Source organism: Lactuca serriola, chromosome 1 (assembly GCF_051521515.1).
Source record: "Lactuca serriola cultivar US96UC23 chromosome 1, Lser_US96UC23_V15, whole genome shotgun sequence".
NCBI classification, from domain to species: domain Eukaryota; kingdom Viridiplantae; phylum Streptophyta; class Magnoliopsida; order Asterales; family Asteraceae; genus Lactuca; species Lactuca serriola.
Genome location: NC_136408.1, coordinates 120,813,827 through 120,836,561, shown reverse-complemented (window position 1 = coordinate 120,836,561; position 22,735 = coordinate 120,813,827). Strand labels below are relative to the sequence as shown.

Below are 22,735 nucleotides of genomic sequence, written 5' to 3'. Positions count from 1 at the left end.
GTATAATCTAGGGTCTCTTATGTAAATAATATATCTGTTCCATCAACTTATCAGTTTGTAGATATATTTATAAAGGGACTTTAAACAATTATTTGTAGAGTTTCGGAAGAGTTTAAACATACATGAACATTTTATTCAAACTGAAGGGGCATGTTCAATATTGTGAATTGTTTCTTCTTTTTCATATCATGCATAGTCAATGGTCTTTTATGTGAATACTGTATTATTTACAGGAATGAAATACATAACAAATTCTAACGGGTATTTTCACAATCAAACACACCATGGAAAGTTGTAAGGTTTATAGTTGTTAAAAATTGTAAGACTCATACTCAAGCCAATGCATCATTTATCTTGTTAAGTGGATTTTGTCACTCACCTCTTTTATGTTGGTTAGTATTCAAATAATAATAATAGACATGAGAGTATTTGATCGTGTATTTATTGAATGCTTGGATGATATTACAGACTGCAGCCATTTGGTCAACCTCTTCTATTGCCGCAGACATCAGAAATTTTCACTTCGAAAAAAAAAAAAAACAACACCTAAATGTCCAACATGTAATGGTAAATGTCAAAAATGTAATAACTGTATGTCAATAATCATAAGTGATGCATAGTTTATGATACTATTCATCCAATACGTGTATATACTAGTTAAAAGTTTGTTAGGTATATGTCAATTCTAAAATATAACATAAGAAATGTAATCGACTAACTATATATATATATATCAGTGTTCTAAAAGGCGCGCCAAGGCGCGCCATGGCGTGAGGCGTGACTTCGCCGTTACGAAAAGCTTCATAACGTTGCTGTTAGGCGTGGCGTGTGGCAAGGCGTGATATGACGCGTTATGGCGTGTTATGGTGCGTGTTTTTTCGTTCGAGACACAATTTTTTGCTCTTTGTTATCTCTTTTCAAATCGGAGATACAAGTATTGTGGTTTTTGCTAACTTTTTGTTATTATTTATTGATCTAACACTTCTAAAAAGCAGTTATATTTAATATAAGTTTATATTTATGTGGTAATATAATTTTAAATTAATACAAAATCGCCGCCTTACATCACGTCTTGAAAAACGCCATGACTCGCCATGGCTCGTTAAGCTTGAGGCTTGACCTTGCCACCACGCCACGCCTCACGCCGTTTAGAACCTTGATATATATATATATATATATATATATATATATATATATATATATATATATATATATGACAAAACTTCAAAAATAGTCCCTGTGGTTTCCAGAAATATCAAGTTTAGTCCCTAAGTTCAAAAAACCTCACAGATGGTCCCTATGGTTTCAAAACTTTTAACAAATGGTCCTTCCGGCTCACTCCGTTAGCATTTCACCGTTAACTCATTTTTTAATAAAATATTGTAGGGGTAATTTCGTCATTTCAGTTGTAACCTCCTCTCTTTAAAAGAAATTGCATGTCCGATTTTTGGGCAAATCCTTTAGCTTCATCAGTCGATCATCTCTCCTCCTTTCCACTGTTGCTCGACCGTTGCACCCTTCACGACATCCAATCGCTTCTGATTCAAAGATGGTGACTTGCATATGTGGGAATGAAGTAACGAAGATCACTTCATGGACGGATCGTAACCCTGGAAGACAATTTTGGAACTGTAGAAGATGTGGTTTCATTCGATGGTCTGATCCCCCTATGTGTGCTAGGGCATTGGTGGTGATTCCAGGTTTGATAAGATCAATGAATCGATTGGAGGAGAGGGTCGCCATTGTAACTGCAGAATTGTGGAACTACCAGCTGATGTTGTTTTGTTCATGGGTGTTTTTTTTTGGTATTATTTTAATCTCTAAGTATCTTCTGAAGGTTTGGATGGTAATGGAGTTTTGGTTTTTGGTTTGTAACCATTGCAGGGTTTTTTTTTTTTTTTTTTTTATTTTAATCGGATAGGGGTTTTTTTTTTGCTTTTAGTTTATGTAGGTGGTTTTGGAATTGGTGTTGTTGTATTTGGTTTATGTATCAGATTAATGTGTAATGCAGTGGTAATGGTAATGGTAATGGAATGTAGTTTGTTATAGTTCATTGTTCAATTTCTTGAATGTTTTTGAAATGCAATTGTTAAGTGTATTGTAAATGCATCTTGAAGATGGTTTTCATTTGCAATTGAAATGTACATTGTTATTAATTGATCTGTGAAGGGTAGTACACAAAACATATTAATTCATCACCAAAAAGTGCATACACACCATTACATTCAAAGTTATAAAGTTCTTAACACAACCATGATGCAAATTTTTAAAAAGACCTACAACACAAGCATTACATGCAAAGTTTTCAAGTTCTTAACACATCTTCAAACAAGTACACATTACATAAATTTCTAAATACCTACAACACCAACATCCTAATAACCACTAAAAAGTCAATTTTCAGCCTCCTCCAACTTCACCACTGCCTCCCTGCCCTTTACATGTTCTGGAATTGTTCCCTTTGTTATGACACTTTGAACAAGTGACTGCCAAATATTTCCTGCTCAATCTACCAGCTTGGCTGTTTGGCTCATCAACACCCCTCCTTCTCTTCTTCTTAGGCCTCCCAACCTACACATGTTGATATACTATAGTTAAAATTGAATTCATTCCATGTTCACATGTATACTATATATTTGGTGTACTTTAAATACAAACCTGTGTCTTATGTTTTGGTGGAAGTAAAGTGAATGGGCAGTCACTTTTAGGCCACATTGTACGTCCATTCAATGGATCAATTTTGTTGAAATACATGGCTTTCCATGTTGATAACCTATAGCAAGGATGGACCCATTCATCAACATGTGGGGCATTTTCACCATTTTCAATTTTGTCCCATATAGCATAAACAACATGTCTACATGGGAAACCTGTAATCTCCTAAAACCTACAACTGCAACTTTGATCATTCAAATTTACCACATATTGGTCTTGCCATGTGCTTGCCACTTGGTACTTCCCTGCCCCATTGTATTTAGCCACATACTTTGATGCACCAGCCTTAATCTTTTCAAACAGTGTAGTTGCAGTAGGGGTTAGAAGTCCTTCACACTTATCTATTTTCTTTTGCACCACACATAACCTCTTCATGAGATACTCTCTAATATACTCTAAGCAAGTGATAATAGGTTTATCCCTACCTTCATCTAGCTTTGAATTGAATACCTCACAAAGGTTATTCAACAAACAATCAATATGTGCCCTTCCTGAATAATAGATATTAACAGAAGACAATTACACATATAGTAAACACACAAAAGGGAAGATTAACATTTCTCAATAAATTTCTAGAAACTTACCACTAAAGTGAGATTTAGCCCAAGTGTTTGATGGGATCTTAGACACCCAAGCATGAGCCTCTACATTGATCTTCTTCAACTCATCCATTGCTCTGTTAAAATGATTGACTGTTGTTGCTCTACCACACTCCCAAAGCTGGTCACTTAAGTCTTTTCCTTTCCATTGCTTCTTCATGTTTTCCTGGATATGCCTCAAACAGAACCTGTGTTCTGCACTAGGGAATACTTTCTCCATTGCTGGTATTATTCCCTAAACAAAAGTCAATGTAATCAGCATTAGTTAACCAAATGTATTTAGAAAAGGTAATAAAAAAGTTAAGTGGTACACACCTTTTGTCTATCTGAAATGAAGGTAAAGTTTGAATTTGGTCCCAGATCCAGATCTTCTCCTAACAGTTCCAAGAACCAGGTCCAGCTACTTGTTGATTCTGTCTCTACCACTGCATATGCTACAGGGTATATGCCATTGTTTGAGTCCAACCCTACAGCAGTTAACACTTGCCCAGGGTAAGGGCCCTTCATGAAAGTACCATCCAGACCTAGAAAATCTCTTAATCCAGATTTGAATCCTAACTTCAATGCACCTAAACAGACATATATTCTTCTAAAAGTTCTTGTGGTAACAGACAGGGAGGTTTCTGGATACACATCAATCCGAACTGTTGTACCAGGATTAGTGTTGAGTAGCTCCAACACATAATCCCTCAAAAATCCATACTGTACTTGGTAGTCCCCACTAATGATACGCTCAGCCATTGACTTTGCCCTAGCAACCTTTTGCAATGACATTCCTACCTCCAGTTTCTTGCACAACTCTTCGTGTAAAGCTTTCATTGGAATTTTAGGGTTACTTTGTATTTGTTGAACAATTAAGTTTGCTACGTATCTGGAAGTGCAAGCTTTAACCGCCCTTGTTTGCAAACATTTATGCTCATCCTGTACTGTTTTCACCAACCAATCCTGATTTTCATTAGCCCTTGATATTTGGACTACCCATGGACATGTACCTTTATTGGCAATTACATCTTTACCCTTGCACTTTGCCCTACTTCTGGTTGAGGGCCCACCACTATCAACTCCTGTAGAAGGCTTACTTACAACACCTTTACATTTCACCCTAATCCGGATTTTGTCATTTTTGGCTAGGTATAAAGACCTCCTTGTTGCTACAACATGTGAGTTCATGTAGTTTTTAACATCAACCTTGGTTTTGAAGACCTGACCCATCTGAAATGGTTTAACATGAACCTCTCCATGTGAGCATGTACTTGACTTACTCAACTCTTTTAGCAGTCTCTTCCTATCATCTTCATGAAATCCTGCAAATTGATAATCATCAGTGGCAATAACTTCCAACTCATCATCAAAGTCAACCACTCCAATCCCATCATCTTTTGAATGATTGTTCAAGATTCCATGTTCATCCACATCAACAGCATTATGGAATTCACTCATGTCTACATCTACATCAAATTGTATGTTAGACTCATCCACATTGTATTCACTATCATCAGAATCATCTCCACTATCCTCAGAACCATGGCCACTCTCAGAGTAGAAAGCATCTCCACTATCATCACTCACCATACCCTCTAGATAATCCACTTCTGGTTGTTTTTCAAATGAAGTTTGAACATTAAACTCAGCATCATAATCAGCATAAAGTGAGTAATCCTCTACAAATGGTTCATAGTCATCAACTGTTGTAGTATTAGCTCCATCATCAGCTTGGCAGCTTGGTTCCTGTACATGGTAAGTTCCCAATTGTTCTTCAGTTTCAACTGCACTAGTGATCACTTCTTCTTGAGTTTCAATTTCATGATTCACCACTTCCTTTTGAATGACATGACTTTGTTTACCTTGTGACCTTATAAATGGTAGAATACTCTTTGAGTAATTATGGCCTTCATCAACATCTAACACTTGTGACTGCTCATAATCAGGGTTCATAGACTTGTTTAGATCAAGCTTTCTATTACATGATCCTGCTTCTCTCCTACAAGGTTTCTTTCTATTCATTTCATGTGACACACTATCAGGCTCCAACTCTTCAATAACAACTTTAGAAGGAGACTTGTAATAACTACCTACCCTTGTCTGACCAGTTTCAATATACACCCTAATAAGTCTGTGTTTAGGGACATATGATACCAAGTACATCTTGATAATTACCTCAAGGCATTAAGCCATAGTCCAAAGGGTATTCAGGGATACATAAATGGTAGTAAAGGGTTTGCTCAGTTTTGTACCCTAGTTCTCGAACCATGTCGTCAAGCTCATGAACTGAAAATAAATCAGTGTCAACATAATCTACATATGCTACAACACCATCAACGTATTTCCTTCCAGGTGCTTTGGTGAAGACACCACTGTAGTGTATCTTCAACGTGAAATCGTTCTCATAACCTTCTGTAAACACAAAAAAAAGAAAGAGGAAAATCAATGATTTCCTTACGTCAACACAATAGACCAAGAAAAAACAAGTTTTGTTGTAGTATTGTACCGTATGTTTTTCCTAAGTCCTCCACGATTACAAATTTTTCTCGAAAACACCATATTGATAGCACCATTGCAATTTCTGCAGCTTAAAACCCTAAATCCCAATTTCTGTTCTTGCTTCTACGATGGGAATGAACCCGATGACTAAACCTGTAACTGGTTATCTTCTTGGGAGAGGGACGGGTAGTGATGTGCAAGCAAGTAATCATTTCATATTAAAGAGAGGAGGTTACAACTGAAATGACGAAATTACCCCTGCAATATTTGATTAAAAAATAAGTTAACGGTGAAATGCTAACGGAGTGAGCCGGAAGGACCATTTGTTAAAAATTTTGAAACCACAGGGACCATCTGTGAGGTTTTTTGAACTTAGGGACTAAACTTGATATTTCTAAAAACCACAGAGACCATTTTTGAAGTTTTGTTTCTATATATATATATATATATATATATATATATATATATATATACATACGCGACGTTTAATTGTTTCTTTTCAACAAATAGTTTATTTTCGATAGATAGTTTGGTAATGTGATTGTTTTCTTTTTGTCGATCATTTTGATTATTTTATTTTTGAGAATATTTGTGGACAATTAGTTTTTTTCTTAGACATACTAATTTGGTTTAAAAATAAAAGAATAAATTACGTGAATGGTTCTTGTGGTTTGTGGTAATCTAAACGTTTGGTGCTTAATTATTTTTAATTCTGACTATCCCTAGTATGTATTTTCTTGCACTTTGGGTCGCTTACATTTATAAAATGACTAAATTATCTTTCTTATTTCATTTTTAATTTGTTTATTGTTTATTTGTTACTTTTTTTTTATTAAAAATCCAATTAATTAATAAGGTGGGACCCACCTTACACCCTTAGCTCACCTCTCACCTTCTCTTTCTAAACCAAATCACATCAATGTTCATCTCCGTTGTCGTTTCCTTCTCTCCTCCCAACGTTCTCACCATTTGCAATCTACCATCCCAACTGCAAAACCACTCGCTACCAACATTATCTTCATGAGTTCGTGGGAATCCCATAAGCATTTGTGAGCACTTTAGTTTCCATGGTGGATAGAACACTCACAATCATCTCCTATAGTTAACAAGCGATGATTCTAGCAGGTTATTTTGTCCTTAACTATTTTGCCTCGAATATGAACTATGTCTTATAATATTATATCTTTTACACAAGCCAAAAAACATTATTTTAGCTTTTACTAAATTAAATTCTCATTGTGAAAAATCTTTGACACTTGATCACTATGATTGGTTGTTCTTTTGTTTTTTTTCGAAAGATTACTTTTTCAGTGGTTAGCTTACATATTTTATTTTCGAAAGATTACCAACCATTTGTTACTTCACCAAAAACAAAACCAAAAATATGACGTCCAAAATGACACATAGCAAATTTCTAATTTATAAAAGTAACAAAATATACATTGCTCTTTCTATAGATAATCATATTGACGTTTTTACAGAATAGAAATAACCGATTTGAATGACTCCGTAAAATTAAAAATATATAACTAAATGCTTATTTAAAAAAATATAGTGATTATTACAAAATTTAAATAACTATAAAGTAATGGTTAGTATCATATTTTATACAGATAATATATATCATAAGTTTGTATTACTTAGAAAAGGTTCCAACCATATCATTATAATTTTCAAAATATAAATACTTATTTGAACTGATAATAATATTAAAAATAAAAAATAATATTAAAATAGTCACAAAACTTTATTGCCTAAATACTGTTGAGAATTAAAATAGTAAATATATTCCTAGTAATGTGAAGTTGTACAAATCATTATTAACACAATATACTCCTATAGGACAATAATATATTAGAGAAAATAAATTGGAATTGATAAGATGGAATGACTATGAGCGTGTTTGACAAAATTTGCTGTTAACGGGTAGCTTGTAGCTTGTAGCGTTTTGTTAAACGCTACATGAAATAGCATTTGAATTTGAAGCGTTTTGTTTAAACTAAACGCTACAAGTTTGTAGTGCCAAACAAGAATTTTTGTTCAAAACGGAGCGTTTTGTCAAACGCTTGAAGCTAGAAGCCCTGAAATGCTCCGTGCCGAACACGTCCTATAACAGCATGAGGGTTATCTTATGTAGAAAAGATTTTATGGACAAGCAGAAAGCTAGTATGAGAAAAAAAAGTCACAATATGAGGAGGGTATTAAAGCGTTCCAACTTCGAAGTAATGTTTGAGGAATAAGAAAAAGAACAGCTTTTATTGGTGTATGGTAAGAATTTATAGATCACCTAATGGCTTAGTCTTACTCATCGGACTCTTTGTTTTCAACTCTACTGCAATTGATATTGATTAGTCGTACTCATCAACCAAACTCATAAATAATCCTCACATTTCACTTTATAATAAACTTTCTGACTTTATAAAACACCACGATATTTATAAATTATTTTTATTTACAATGTATGTCTTTAACTCTAGCGTATCTACATTTGTTAGAGATCATATGGTCAAAACTATACCACATAAATTTCTTCCTCAAAACCCTTACAAAATAAATATACATCAGAATAATTTTACACAAAATCTATAAAAAAACATAGATCTTTTCTACAAAACCTGTCACACCCCGAAACCGATGGCGGAAACGTTCCGGGGCGGAGGACATCATGTAAAGTATCACAACCAATGTACATAGCAAGCATAGTAAACACAACCATTACATTACATAAAAATATTTACATTTGTTTGAAAGCAAAGAAATACATGTTATATATATATACATCAGTATAACAAAAGTAAAGACGAGACTTTCAAACGCTCCGTCTCCTGCAAAAGAACGCGGGATACCTGTCTAACGAGATCCTGAGAATACAAGCAGTTTTAGAATATTAGCATAAAGATGGTGAGTTCATAAGCGGTTTGTTTTTGTAAAAGAACAAGTTTCCTTTGGTTTTCTGAAAAAGTTGCTATCCAAGAAAATCCCATATTTTCTTATAAGAAAAGTTTAGTTATCCATTTGTTACACGATCTGGTTAAGGACAGTTAAGTTATCCCAGAAAAAACCCTTATTTTCCTTAAAAGTTGGTGGTTGGTTATCGATTCAGAATGCATTGTACAAGTATCTACCATACTTGTAGCGTTTAAGTGAAGTTTCCTGAAAGCCTGGTTATCCTTGAAAAGTGCGTTAGTTTTAACACGTATATAAAACTATTAAGTAGGTAGTAAACTAATTCTTAAGGGTATTAATTTACTAAGTTCTTTATTACTTAAAAGTAAATCTCCATTATTTAAGTTGCGAGTTCTATAACCATACGATAAACTAGATATGGCAAGAAGAAGGCCAGTATCATTTTATGACTTTTGTCACCCGTAGACATGCCGGTCCCACTGTAGCTAGCAGCAAGGTGCGGGGTAGTCAGCCCCGTATAGATCTATACACTCAAGTCACGCTCTCCTTCTAGGAGATTCTGGTTACAGGGGTGGTCCTCCACTCGTGTATCTCTGTGGAGTGTTTCATAGGACATGTCTCCAATCTTAAGAATAACGAATTTACAAGTAATAATGCGGAAAATCCTGTTTTAGATTCTGGTTACAGGGGCAGTCCTCCACTCGCGTATCTCTCTGGAGTGTTTCAGAGGATGTATCAAAAGTTCTAAGATTAATGATTTTAACAGTAATGATGTGGAAAATCATTTGTGAAATAAAATATAACATTTTATAATGAGTTTCGCAATTAGTTTGAAAACTAACTCTACAAGTTAAACGATTTGTTAATACGGTTTTCAGTGTTAAAAGCATACGGAATATGAACCATTTCATACGAAATAATAAGTTTGAGAACAAGATTTCCTTGTACTTTTGCTTGTATTCCCCCCTGAAAACATGAAAACCACGGAAAATGGAGTAGGGGTATGAACTCACCAGCTTTATGCTGATATTTTAAAACTGCTTGTATTCTCAGGTTCTCGTTAGACAGGTATCCCGTGTTCTTTTGCAGAAGACGGAGCGTTTGGAAGTCTCGTCTTTACTTTTGTTATACTGATGTATATATATAACATGTATTTCTTTGCTTTCAAACAAATGTAAATATTTTTATGTAATGTAATGGTTGTGTTTACTATGCTTGCTATGTACATTGGTTGTGATACTTTACATGACGTCCTCCGCCCCGGAATGTTTCCGCCATCGGTTTCAGGGTGTGACAGATTGGTATCAGAGCCCTTGTTTATAGTGAACTAAGTATACCGAACCTTACATGGTATATAACTATAAACACTAAGGGGCCGAAGTGCTCTGAACTAAAAGTATACTTTAAAAATATAAGCATTTTTACTCCAAGTATACAAGAATACCTAAACGCCAGAAACTGTAACCACGAGCAGGACAAAACATAAGTAATTGGGTGTTGTACGCTGCGGTTAAACCTGGGCAGTTATGTAGTCGTGTCTAGGGTCAATATAGCCTGATCAACTATATTCATTCGAGACACGGCCAACATGTTCTTGGAAGTGATTGTGGTGTGCAGCATGCCTAAAACTTACCAAATATTGAAACAATGAGTCATCGTTGCAGCGAAACTTAAAATATTATGGAAGTATTTTCTAGAATCAACTTCGTCATAGAAATCCTCGTTTAAGTGTTGCTACTCATTTCCTTTAGCGATAAATTCCCTTGCTTTGGTAGCTTTCCTATATATCATCGCATAGTAGAACACTTTATCTGCCATAATGAGATATCTCTTGTTCCATATCTCTTGATTCAATTCAGAGGACTTACTATCCTCTCTTTCCTGACCATTTTAGATCAAGATGCCTCCAAGGAAAAGACCCAGCTCAAAGAACAACAATCCTCCTCCACCACCACCTCCCTCTCCATTTGATCCCGCCATGTTCCAAGCAGTTGTTACTGCTGCTGTGGCTGCTGCCATGTCACAAATGAACCCCGGTGGTTCAGGCGGGCCAGGAGGTGATACTCAGCCCCAAAACCAGGAAGGTAGTCAGGGACACCGGAAGGAGTGTTCCAACAAAGATTTTATGAACGCGAAACCCACACCTTTCAATGGTACTGGAGGTGTTATTGCTCTGACTCGATGGTTCGAGAAAATCGAGTCTATTTTTGAAATCTGTGTCTGTTCTGAAGCTGACAAGGTGAAGTTCGCCGCCTGCACTTTCACCAATAAAGCCCTGACTTGGTGGAATGGATGAGTCAAATCCTTAACCCTGCCTGTAGCCAATGCTATGGGATGGGAGAGCATGAAGGAGCTTCTACTTGCACAGTACTGCCCGCGGGGCGAAATGCAGAAATTGGAACACGAACTCTGGAACCTAAAGATGAAGGGTTACGATGTCGCCACTTACACCTCCAGATTTGAAGACCTAGCGCTTCTCTCTCCCGGAATGGTTAACCTGGAAAGTAAAAAGATTGAAAGATTCATCTGGGGGTTGACCCAGCCAACCAAGGGAAACGTTTTGGCTGCGAAGCCAAACACATTCAACAGTGCTAAATGTCTAGCGCAAACCCTGATCGACCATGGAGATGATATTGATGAAGTGGCCACCACTCCTGAGCCAGCAAAAAAGGAGTGGTGAGAAAAGAAAATTTTGGAAGCAGAAGAAGGGTCAATCTTTGCAAGAGCCCTCAAAGAAGCAGCAAACTGTGGCAGTCCACGCTGCTACTACCCCTGTTGCTGTTTCTACCGTCGCTTCTACAGCTCAAGCACCTACCAGTAGGTATGCTGGTACCCTTCCTCGATGTGACAAATGTAACTTCCACCATAACCCCGGTCCATGTCGTGAACTGTCATGCTCCAACTGTGGTAAAAAAGGGCATACAATTCAATTCTGCAAAGCACCAACCCAATCAACCAACCAAGTCTCCGGAGCAGGTGCCGGTCAGGCCTGCCACGGTTGCGGTGAAGTCGGGCATTTCAAGCGAAACTGCCCTAAGGCAGCCACAACTGGCAACACTGGGATAGTTCTAACTATAGGACGAGATGAGGCAGTCGCCGATCCCACCGTCATTACGGGTACGTTCCTTCTCGACAACTCTTACGCTTGTATCCTTTTCGATTCTGGTGCTGAAAGAAGTTTTGTTAGTCATTCATTCAAACATCTTCTTAAACATAATCCCCAACCATTAACCGAAACGTTTACCGTCGAGATGGCTAACGGTGAGAAAGAAAACGCTAACGATATATTCATAGCTGTACCCTTACCCTAAACGATCATTCCTTTCCCATCGACCTAATGCCAGTTTCCATAAAGAGCTTTGATGTTATCATTGGCATGGATTGGTTGAGTCCCAATCATGCTGATATCCTTTGTTACGAAAAAGCCATCTGTCTCGATTTTTCCTTTGGCCAAACTCTCCTGATCTATGACGATAAACTTAGCTCCAATCTTCGCATCATTTCATGCATCAAAGCTCAAAAGCTTATGCGATAGGAGTGCAATGCATTTCTAGCTCACGTAATCAAAGAGAAACAGGAAGTTAAAGACCTCGAGAGCATCCCCGAAGTATGCAACTTTCCTGATGTCTTTCCCGAAGAGCTTCCAGGAATTCCCCACGAACGGCAAGTTGAGTTTTGCATCGACCTAATTCCTGGAGCTACCCCCGTAGCCAAGTCCCCATATCGCTTAGCTCCGGCAGAAATGCAGGAGTTATCCAGTCAACTCAATGAGCTACTTAGTAAAGGGTTCATCCGACCGAGTTCCTCACCCTGGGGATCCCCGATATTATTTGTGAAGAAGAAAGATGGATCCTTTCGGATGTGTATAGACTACCGCGAGTTGAACGAATTGACCGTCAATAATCGTTATCCTCTTCCTCGAATAGATGACCTTTTCGATCAACTTCAGGGAGCCAGCTACTTCTCAAAGATAGACCTTAGATCAAGATACCATCAGCTTCGAGTTCGCGAGAGTGATGTTTCCAAGACAGCATTCAGGACTCAATATGGACACTACGAGTTTGTAGTGATGCCCTTCGGTCTAACCAATGCACCGGTAGTGTTCGTGGACCTGATGAACCGGGTGTATCACCCCTTTCTGGACAAGTTCGTTATCGTGTTCATTGACGACATACTTGTCTACTCCAGAAGCGAAGAAGATCACAAACAACACTTGAGGTTAGTGTTGGAAACACTTAAATCGGAGAAGCTGTATGCGAAATTCTCCAAGTGCAAATTCTGGATTCGGAAGGTAACTTTCCTTGGTCACGTGGTAAGCGAGGAGGGTATACATATGGACCCGTCCAAAATCAAGGCGATAGAGAATTTGTCGGCACCGAAGACACCCACAGAAATCCGTCAATTCTGGGGTCTCGCCGGCTATTATCGCAGATTCATTTAGAATTTTTCCAGAATCGCCAAACCCCTAACCACTCTGACACAGAAAGGTGTACCCTTTTGTTGGAGTGAGAAACAAGACACCGCATTCCAAACGTTAAAGCGAGCCTTGTGTAGCGCACCTATCCTATCCCTGCCCGAAGGGACAGAGGATTTCATTGTCTATTGTGATGCGTCCAATCAGGGCTTAGGCTGTGTGCTTATGCAAAGAGGAAAAGTTATCACTTATGCCTCGAGACAGCTAAAGGCACACGAAGTTAACTATACAACTCACGACTTGGAGCTAGGAGCAGTGGTCTTCGCACTGAAGATTTGGAGACATTATCTCTACGGAACCAAGTGCATGATCTTCAACGACCGTGAAAGTCTACAACACATCTTCGATCAGAAGGACTTAAACATGAGACAACGGTGATGGGTAGAACTGCTCAGTGACTATGAGTGCGAAATCCACGACCATCCCGGCAAGGCCAATGTGGTAGCAGATTCCCTTAGCCGAAAGGAAAGCTCAGGCAACAAGGCAAAGACACTGACAATGACCATCCATTCCCATTTATCCGCACAGATCCGAGAAGCCCAGTTGGAAGCCCTAAAACCAGTGAACGTGTTGAATGAATCCTTGAGGTGAATGGATAAAAAACTTGAGATCAGATGTGACGGAGTCTATTGTTTCATGGATCGAATCTGGACCCCAAAGTTCGGAGGTTTCAGGGAAGTTGTTATGAACGAAGCTCACAAGACCAGATACTCTGTTCACCCAGGTTCGGATAAGATGTACCTGGATCTCAAGAAGCTATACTGGTGGCCAAACATGAAGGCTGAAATCGCTACCTTCGTGGGCAAGTGTTTGACTTGCGCCAAAGTGAAGGTTGAATACCAGAAACCATCGGGTCTGCTCCAGCAGCCCGAGATACCTGAGTGGAAATGGGAGATGATTACTATGGATTTCATCACCAAGTTACCCAAATCTCCGAGTGGGTACGACACCATTTGGGTAATTGTCGACCGATTGACAAAATCCTCTCACTTCCTACCGATTAAAGAATCATTCAAGATGGAAAGACTCACGCAAATCTACATCCAAGAGATAGTCCGACTGCACGGTGTGCCTGTGTCCATTATCTCCGATCGAGATAGCAGGTTTACCTCAAGATTTTGGCAGTCCCTTCAGAAAGCTCTTGGAACTAAGCTGGATATGAGTACAACTTATCATCCTCAGACAGACTGACAGAGTGAGAGAACTATCCAGACCCTGGAAGACATGCTGAGAGCATGTGTCATCGATTTTGGAAATTCGTGGGACACCCATTTACCCTTGATTGAATTCTCGTATAACAACAGCTACCACACCAGTATCAAGGTTGCTCCGTTCGAAGCCCTCTACGGTCGTAAGTGCAGATCCCCTCAGTGCTGGGCCGAGGTAGGGGACACGCAGCTAGCCAAGAGTCGAGTCCCCGACAGTGCTCTCACTGGTCCTGAAATCATCCGTGAAACCACCGAGAAGATCATCCAGATCCGAGAACGACTGAAAGCTTCATGAGACAGACAAAAGAGTTACGCTGATAAACGACGGAAACCCTTGGAATTCCAGGTAGGAGATCGTGTCCCGTTGAAGGTATCACCCTGGAAAGGCATGATACGCTTTGGAAAGCGCGGAAAAATTAACCCGAGGTACATAGGACCTTTCGAGATCCTCGCTAGGATCGGTCCCGTAGCCTATAAACTTCGACTACCTCAAGAACTTGGCAACATCCACCCTGTATTCCACGTCTCTAACCTTAAGAAGTGCCTATCCGATGAAACACTTGTGATCCCTCTTGATGAGATCAAGATCAACGAAAACCTGAACTTTGTGGAAGAACCAATCGAAATCATGGATCGAGAGATCAAACGTACGAAACAAAGCCGCATCCCGATAGTGAAGGTTCGCTGGAATGCCAAGCGGAGACCCGAATTCACTTGGGAGCGTGAAGACTTAATGAAACAGAAATATGCGCATCTCTTTCCAAATCCATGATTAGTATCTTAATTCTAAATTTCAGGACGAAATTCCCTCTAAAGGGGGGATAATGTGACAACCTGAAATTTATTCCGTCACTGTAACCCGTTTCTGTCAATAAAACTCGTCTTTATCAAATTGTTCCGTTAACATTTTGGATTAGGTTATTTAAATTGAGACTTTTATTATGACTTCATGAGTGTCCAAATGAGTTAGAAAACCATGAAACACCCTCAGATTCTTTTAAAAAGATTTCTAGTTTACGACCACGTCGGGTTACGGCAACTTAATCGGGTACGACTGTAATCCCCGTTTAACGTCGGTATCGGGTAGATTTCCACCGGGCCACAAACTGAAACCCTATATAAGGGTGAGTGGACCTTCATTTGAAGCTTTTTCACTCTCTCTCACTACTCTATCTCTACAAGCCAAATTTTGATCCAAAACCACCCCTTTCAAGCTCCAATTTGGTAAGTGATCTATCCTAGCTTATAGTTTAGCTTGTTTAGCATACAAATCCGTATTTAAATCATCCAAAAGCACCAAAAACTTGTGTTTTCGACCCAGGAACAACCCCAAACCGCAAACACCCATAAATGGGGTTTTGAAGCCCCAAAACCCTTCCAAATCACTTATGGTGCTTAGCTATGACTTAGGGACTTGCATGTATGAGCTTAGAACACCAAAAACTTGTTATTTGGGGAGTAAACATGAGTTTACGGCCCAAGATCACTCTTGGATCGTAAACCCTCCTTCAGAGGACGTAAACACCATTTAAGGTGTTAAATTGCCCCTTAAACACCTCCTATGGCTTGGAATAATGTCTAGAACCAACCACCATCGAAGTAGGGACCTTAAACATCAAGGAAACAATGACCTTAGGAGATTACGACCGTAAACCCCCTTAGGATTGGTTCCTTGGCCGTAAACTCCTCTAAGGAGGTCAAATGGTGCCCTAACTTCCTTCCATGGCTTGTATATTGGACTAGAATCATATGTGCTTAACGTAGAACCACCAAAACATAAAAGGAAGGGGAAAGTAAGAGTTTACGACTGTAAACTCTATGTTTACAGCCGTAAACTCCCATAAATGGTCCATTTGAGGACTTAACCACTTCCTATGCCTTAGAATTGAACCTAGCCTAATTCCACAAGTGTTGTAAGACCTTTAAGCATCCAAGAACACACCACCCATGAGTTTACGGCCGTAAACTCATGGGGATATGGTCTATGGGCCGTAATCTCTTCTAAGAGTTTACTCTTGAAGAGCAAACTCCATATCTAGGCCCTACACCCCCTTAAATACAACCCATATCATTCCTAACGCTTGGAATAAAGTGTTTTCGCGTCTCGGAGTGTATTATCTTACTTAATTAGTAGTTCAAAGTCTAATTATATACAATTATGTATCTCTTCATATTACATAGGAACCTCATGTGTGTTCAAGCCCTAAACTGACACTTAGCATCCTACCGGCACTTTCTCGTCTGGTGAGTTCATACCCCTACTCCATTTTCCGTGTTTTTCTTGTTTTCAGGGGGGGGGGGGATACAAGCAAAAGTACAATGAAATCTTGTTCTCAAACTTATTATTTCGTATGAAATGTTTCATATTCCGTATGCTTTTAACACTGAAAACCGTATTAACAAATCGTTTAACTTGCAGAGTTAGTTTTCAAACTAATTGCGAAACTCATTATAAAATGTTATATTTTATTTCACAAATGATTTTCCATATCATTACTGTTAAAATCATTAATCTTAGAACTTTTGATACGTCCTCTGAAACACTCCACAGAGATACATGAGTGGAGGACCGCCCCTGTAACCAGAATCTAAAACAGGATTTTCTGCATTATTACTTGTAAATTCGTTATTCTTAAGATTGGAGACATGTCCTATGAAACACTCCACAGAGATACACGAGTGGAGGACCACCCCTGTAACCAGAATCTCCTAGAAGGAGAGCGTGACTTGAGTGTATAGATCTATACGGGGCTGACTACCCCGCACCTTGCTGCTAGCTACAGTGGGACCGACATGTCTACGGGTGACAAAAGTCATAAAATGATACTGGCCTTCTTCTTGCCATATCTAGTTTATCATATGGTTATAGAACTCGCAACTTAAATAATGGAGATTTACTTTTAAGTAATAAAGAACTTAGTAAATTAATACCCTTAGGAATTAGTATACTACCTACTTAATAGTTTTATATACGTGTTAAAACTAACGCACTTTTCAAGGATAACCAGGCTTTCAGGAAACTTCACTTAAACGCTACAAGTATGGTAGATACTTATACACTGCATTCCGAATCGATAACCAACCACCAACTTTTAAGGAAATTAAATAAGGGTTTTTCCTGGGATTACTTAATTGTTCTTAACCAGGCCGTGTAACAAATGGATAACTAAACTTTTCTTATAAGAAAATATGAGATTTTATTGGATAGCAACTTTTTCAGAAAACCAAAGGAAACTTGTTCTTTTACAAAAACAAACCGCTTATGAACTCACCAGCTTTATGCTGATATTTTAAAACTGCTTGTATTCTCAGGTTCTCGTTAGACAGGTATCCCGCGTTCTTTTGCAGAAGACGGAACGTTTGGAAGTCTCGTCTTTACTTTTGTTATACTGATGTATATATAACATGTATTTTTTTTCTTTCAAACAAATGTAAATATTTTTATGTAATGTAATGGTTGTGTTTACTATGCTTGCTATTTACATTGGTTGTGATACTTTACATGACGTCCTTCGCCCCGGAACGTTTCCGCCATTGGTTTCGGGGTGTGACAAAACCCATACAAAATACAAACATAATAATATAGAGAAACTTTAAAAAATAAATATATAAGTAAATGGATTTAGATCTGGATTCAAAAATACATATATATGACGTAAAATTAAACCATATGATTTCCATCATCACACATTCATCCATGCCATAAAAATATACAAAATAGAGGCATATGAAAGAACAAATCAGTAAAATATCATGATGGTTTAAAATCATATTTAAAAAATAAACAAAAAAAGCCTACGGTTTTGGATAGAATGGATCTAAGTGTTTTAGATGTTGGAGGAGCTTATGCATTTAGATCTAGGGTCTTCCATGACCAAGAGACAAACGTCGGGGAAGAGAAGTGTTTAAAGTGGCAACGACTATAGGTGGTTAACAATGACTATAGTGATGGATAAAGGCATAAAAGGTGTGTAAAAGGTGTTGGAAGAGATGGTGGTGTTGAGTCGAATCATATTCCGTAGGTTGCAGCAAATGGTGGTGAGGCTTGCAATTGATGTTATGGCTGGAAACTATTTGGAATGATGCTACGTTTATTTTAAAAGAGAACGACAGTTAGCTAGTCGCAGCTGTCGGTGGTTGCAACTTACGAAATGAATGGCAGCGAAGGTTGCTAGTAATAGTGGCAATGACGGTTTTTAGGGAGGGATCAAGAATTTGGTGATGGGGGAGGCGGGAAAGTTTCTAGCTTTTAGAAATAGAGATGGAGAGAACTGAGAAGTGGACTAAGAGTAAACATAAAATATGTCAAGGTAAAATGTCTAAGGCGCTGTTTGTTTTTTCTGAGGCAAAATATCTGCAGTCTGCGGACCACATTTGTAGACCTCTGCAGTAGAAGATGTGGACCAAACGTTTGCAGTCTGAAAAAAGAAGACTGTTTGTTTTTTTAACATCTGCGGGCTACTAAAATAAACTGAAATCTAAATAAATTGATTTTTTTAGACATCAAAGTGATTTTTTTAAATATTTTTATGACTTTGTTATAAATAATTAACGAATCTAGATCAACTTTTATGTATTATTGTATAAAACATAAAAATAAAAATAGTATGAATTAACGTATATATTTGATAAAAACCAACAACTTTGGTTGCAAAGTTATAACTAAACATTATAAATAGTGATCAAAGAATTTGATACATAAATGGATAGAAATAAACTTCAATTTTTTCAATTAAATCCATTAAAAACATACTATAAATATTTTCTAGAGAAATTGACGATAATGATAATGTATTAAATAATGTTTTACAAAATTTGGCAAAAAAAAAAAAAAAGACAAAATTGCAAAAATGGTCCCTGTGGTATGCAAAATTTTGGGGTTTTAGTCCAAACAGTGACTTTTTTGGTTTCGTAGTTCTTTTGGAGTGGTTTGTATGTGAAAATGGTCCCTCCAAAAATTGAAATGACTATAATACCCTTGGGGTATTTATTTTTCATTTTTCTTTCATTTTTTTTTAAAAATTTAATATTTATTTATTTATTTTACAATTAAAAAAATAATAAAGGTCTCTCTCTCTCTCTCTCTCTCTCTCTCTCTCTCCTTCCCTCTCTCTCTCTCCTTCCCTCTCTCTCTCTCTCTCTGATGATCCATCACCCAAAACACCCACTCTCATTGAAGGCTTCAACCGTCGACTGTTGCCGAGAAACACCACTACAAGCACCCTGTCCGGCTGTTGCTACCTTTCTCAACCCCCACAACCCCGATTGAAGGCTTGAATCGCCGGAAAAATCGACTCCTCCTTCTTGCTTCATAGAGAATCAGGAAAAGAAGAAAGAAAGAAGGCTGATGTTGCTTTCGGTCCCTTTTCATCTCCGATCAGAAGGGAATCGAAGACCCATTCCCTTTCGTTTGAGTGATAGACCAAAGACAACCACCACAAGTCTCGATTTTCATCCTTATTGGTTGATTGAACTCCTCAGGACCACCGAATTTATTCTCACATATTCCTATCTTGCAATCATTTTGTATCACTTCAAATATATCTTGAATCACCATCACAAAGCAACCCATTACCGCCAGAAAGAACCCATCACAACTAGCCACTTCTGACATTGGAATATGAATGATTGGGTCAATGATTGATTCAGATTGAGATCTAGATCTAGGAAAGAACACAACACCCATAAAGATGATTGATTTAACTTGATCTGGCTGGAAAAGGAAAAGACGTCAGGCAACGTATGAGCCATGAAGGGTGCGACGAAGGGGTGTCAGGTCCCTTAGCGGTGTGGGTAACGAGCCATGGTGTGTGCTGCCAAACGAGATTTTCGTTGCAACCAACATGAACCTAGCTGCTGCCGATCACGAGCTTGATGTTCCACACATCAGGATTCAAAGAAGGACGAGGTGTAGACATCTTGAATTGATTTCATATAAGAGGGATGAGATGTTTAGGTCTGCGATTTTTTTTAAGAGAGAAACCATGACCAATTCTTCAATGAGAGAGAGAGAGAGAGGTGGGACCTTTTTTATTTTTTTAATTGTTAAAATAAATAAATAAATATTAAATTTTAAGAATAATGAAAGAAAAATGAAAAATAAATACCCAAGGGTATTATAGTCATTTCAATTTTTGGAGGGACCATTTTCACATACAAACCACTCCAAAAGGACTACGAAACCAAAAAAGTCACTGTTTGGACTAAAACCCCAAAAATTTGCATACCACAGGGACCATTTTTGCAATTTTGTCAAAAAAATATAAGAATATATTATAATTTTTTTCATATTTATATAAATAACTTCAACGACTATTATTGTAATAATTTTTTATTTATAAATTTGTCAAAAATATAATGTTTGTATCGTCGAACGTTTTTTTATAAGTTTTGTAATTTTTTTTTCAAATTGTTTATCATTAATAAAGTTGGAAAAAAATATAAATTAAAAAAAAAACTTGAAAAAAAATAATGATATATATATGTTTTTTTTAGGCTAGAAGATGTCTGAAGATGTTAGAAGACTCTGGTCCACATCTGCGCCAAGAAGAGGGCGCACATATAATTTTTGGTTTGTAGTCTTCAAAAAAACAAACAGTCTGCAAAGGCTAATGTCTGCACATGGTCTGCGGAGCACAGACAGAAAAGGCCACGCGGATCTGCAGACAAAAAACAAACACTATCTAAATGTCTAATATTTATAATGAAATTTTAGTGAAAAGGCTTGTTTTTATTGGTATAAATTCATTTGCAAGGATCACTATCTAGACCATCTAAACAATTTATATTAGGTCTAATGGCTAATAATTCATGTCCTTGTTTTTAAGAATTTGGTCTTAAAATTTATAAGGCCCACAATTATGTATCAATTATAAAATAATATATATATATATATATATATATATATATATATATATATATATATATATATATATTTATTTATTTATTTATTTTATTGTTGATCTCATGAAATAAAACAGAGAAAATTTATGCAATGATTTACTCTCAAATTTATTTGTTGAAGTTTTTAGCTTCTGAACCCCCGGCCCCACACACAATATATGTGAGCAATATGGTGTCTAATGAATCTGTATCTTGTAAACTACCATTTGTTTGTTTTTTTTCCCAATTTAAGATAGATATAAAAGACTCATGTAACGTGTACAACTGTTACCAAGACAAAAATGTGATGGGCTCATCATATGTTACATGTTAGTTATACTTCAACAGTTCGACTCATTTCTACCTAATGCAAGCAAAAAACAAATCTTTCCTAAATGTCAACGTGCTTTGTCTGTATGTATATATAGATAAACCCATACATTAATATGTAAAGTAGTATTTATCGTATAGCAGGAACGAGTTCAAAAATAGGTTGCATGATCCATTAAATGGACCTACAAATCTACAAAAGACTTGTGCATAATAAAGCCACTCAAAACATTATTTATCTCATGCACAATCATTTATATACTACTTTCCTTTAATAAGATATGTTTGTATCAAAAACATATATAGATCGAGGATAGAAAAACGTCATCCCACCTTGATCATTAGTATGTCACATGGTAAGCTGAAGAACACGCTTTTTTCTAGATCCTCCTTTGATCTTAATCATATGTCCCCACATTTTGGCACAACGACTCACCATTTTCTTCAGATTTACCCCATCAACTTCCTTTTCATGTTGTTTCACCACCAACTGAAGTTGATTGTCTTCCTCCGTGAAATATTCCTCAAGTGAGCTTCTGCATTCAGCATCCTCTTCCTTTTCACTGATAATTTCTATGAACTTTTTCCCCTTCTGCTTTCCAACTTGTTTGTCTTCATCATCGTCATTCAAAGCACTCACTTTCTCTCCAAAGAGTGCTCTTGAATGTGGTTTTCGAGTTCTTCTTGACATGGTTATGTCATAATGAGGCTTGTTTGGATTGGATTCATTTCCCATTTGGGGTAGACAACTTTGCTTTTCAGGAGCTCACAATTGCCAAGGGAAGAAATATACCGAAGGATTATAATTTTGAGGTTATTAGTTGGGATGCTTAGTAATGAATTTATGCAAATTTTGTGGTCATCAAACCTCTGGTTGGTGATCAATTTTGTCAAGTCCATTCTAATGGTAAGATGTCTTACTTGCAAACAGCGAATGTTAATTACCTACCAAAGTTGAAGGAAAGTTACAGGACATTGTTGAACCAAGGTGAAGCGTCACATATATATATATATATATATATATATATATATATATATATATATATATATATATATATATATATATATATATATATAACGTTTTTCAAGACGTGATGTAAGACAACGATTTTATATTAATTTATCATTATATTACCACA

The 22,735-nt window shown here is 37.2% G+C and overlaps 1 protein-coding gene across 1 annotated transcript; it reads right to left on the bottom strand.

Annotated features, from left to right (window-relative positions):
* Window positions 1-21,662: 21,662 nt before the first annotated feature.
* On the bottom strand, window positions 21,663-22,380 carry LOC145070734 (uncharacterized). Its single transcript, XM_079017694.1, has one exon. The coding sequence runs from the start codon at window positions 22,330-22,332 to the stop codon at window positions 21,946-21,948; it is 387 nt and encodes a 128-aa protein (XP_078873820.1). The 5' UTR covers window positions 22,333-22,380; the 3' UTR covers window positions 21,663-21,945.
* Between the last annotated feature and the right edge of the window lie 355 nt (window positions 22,381-22,735).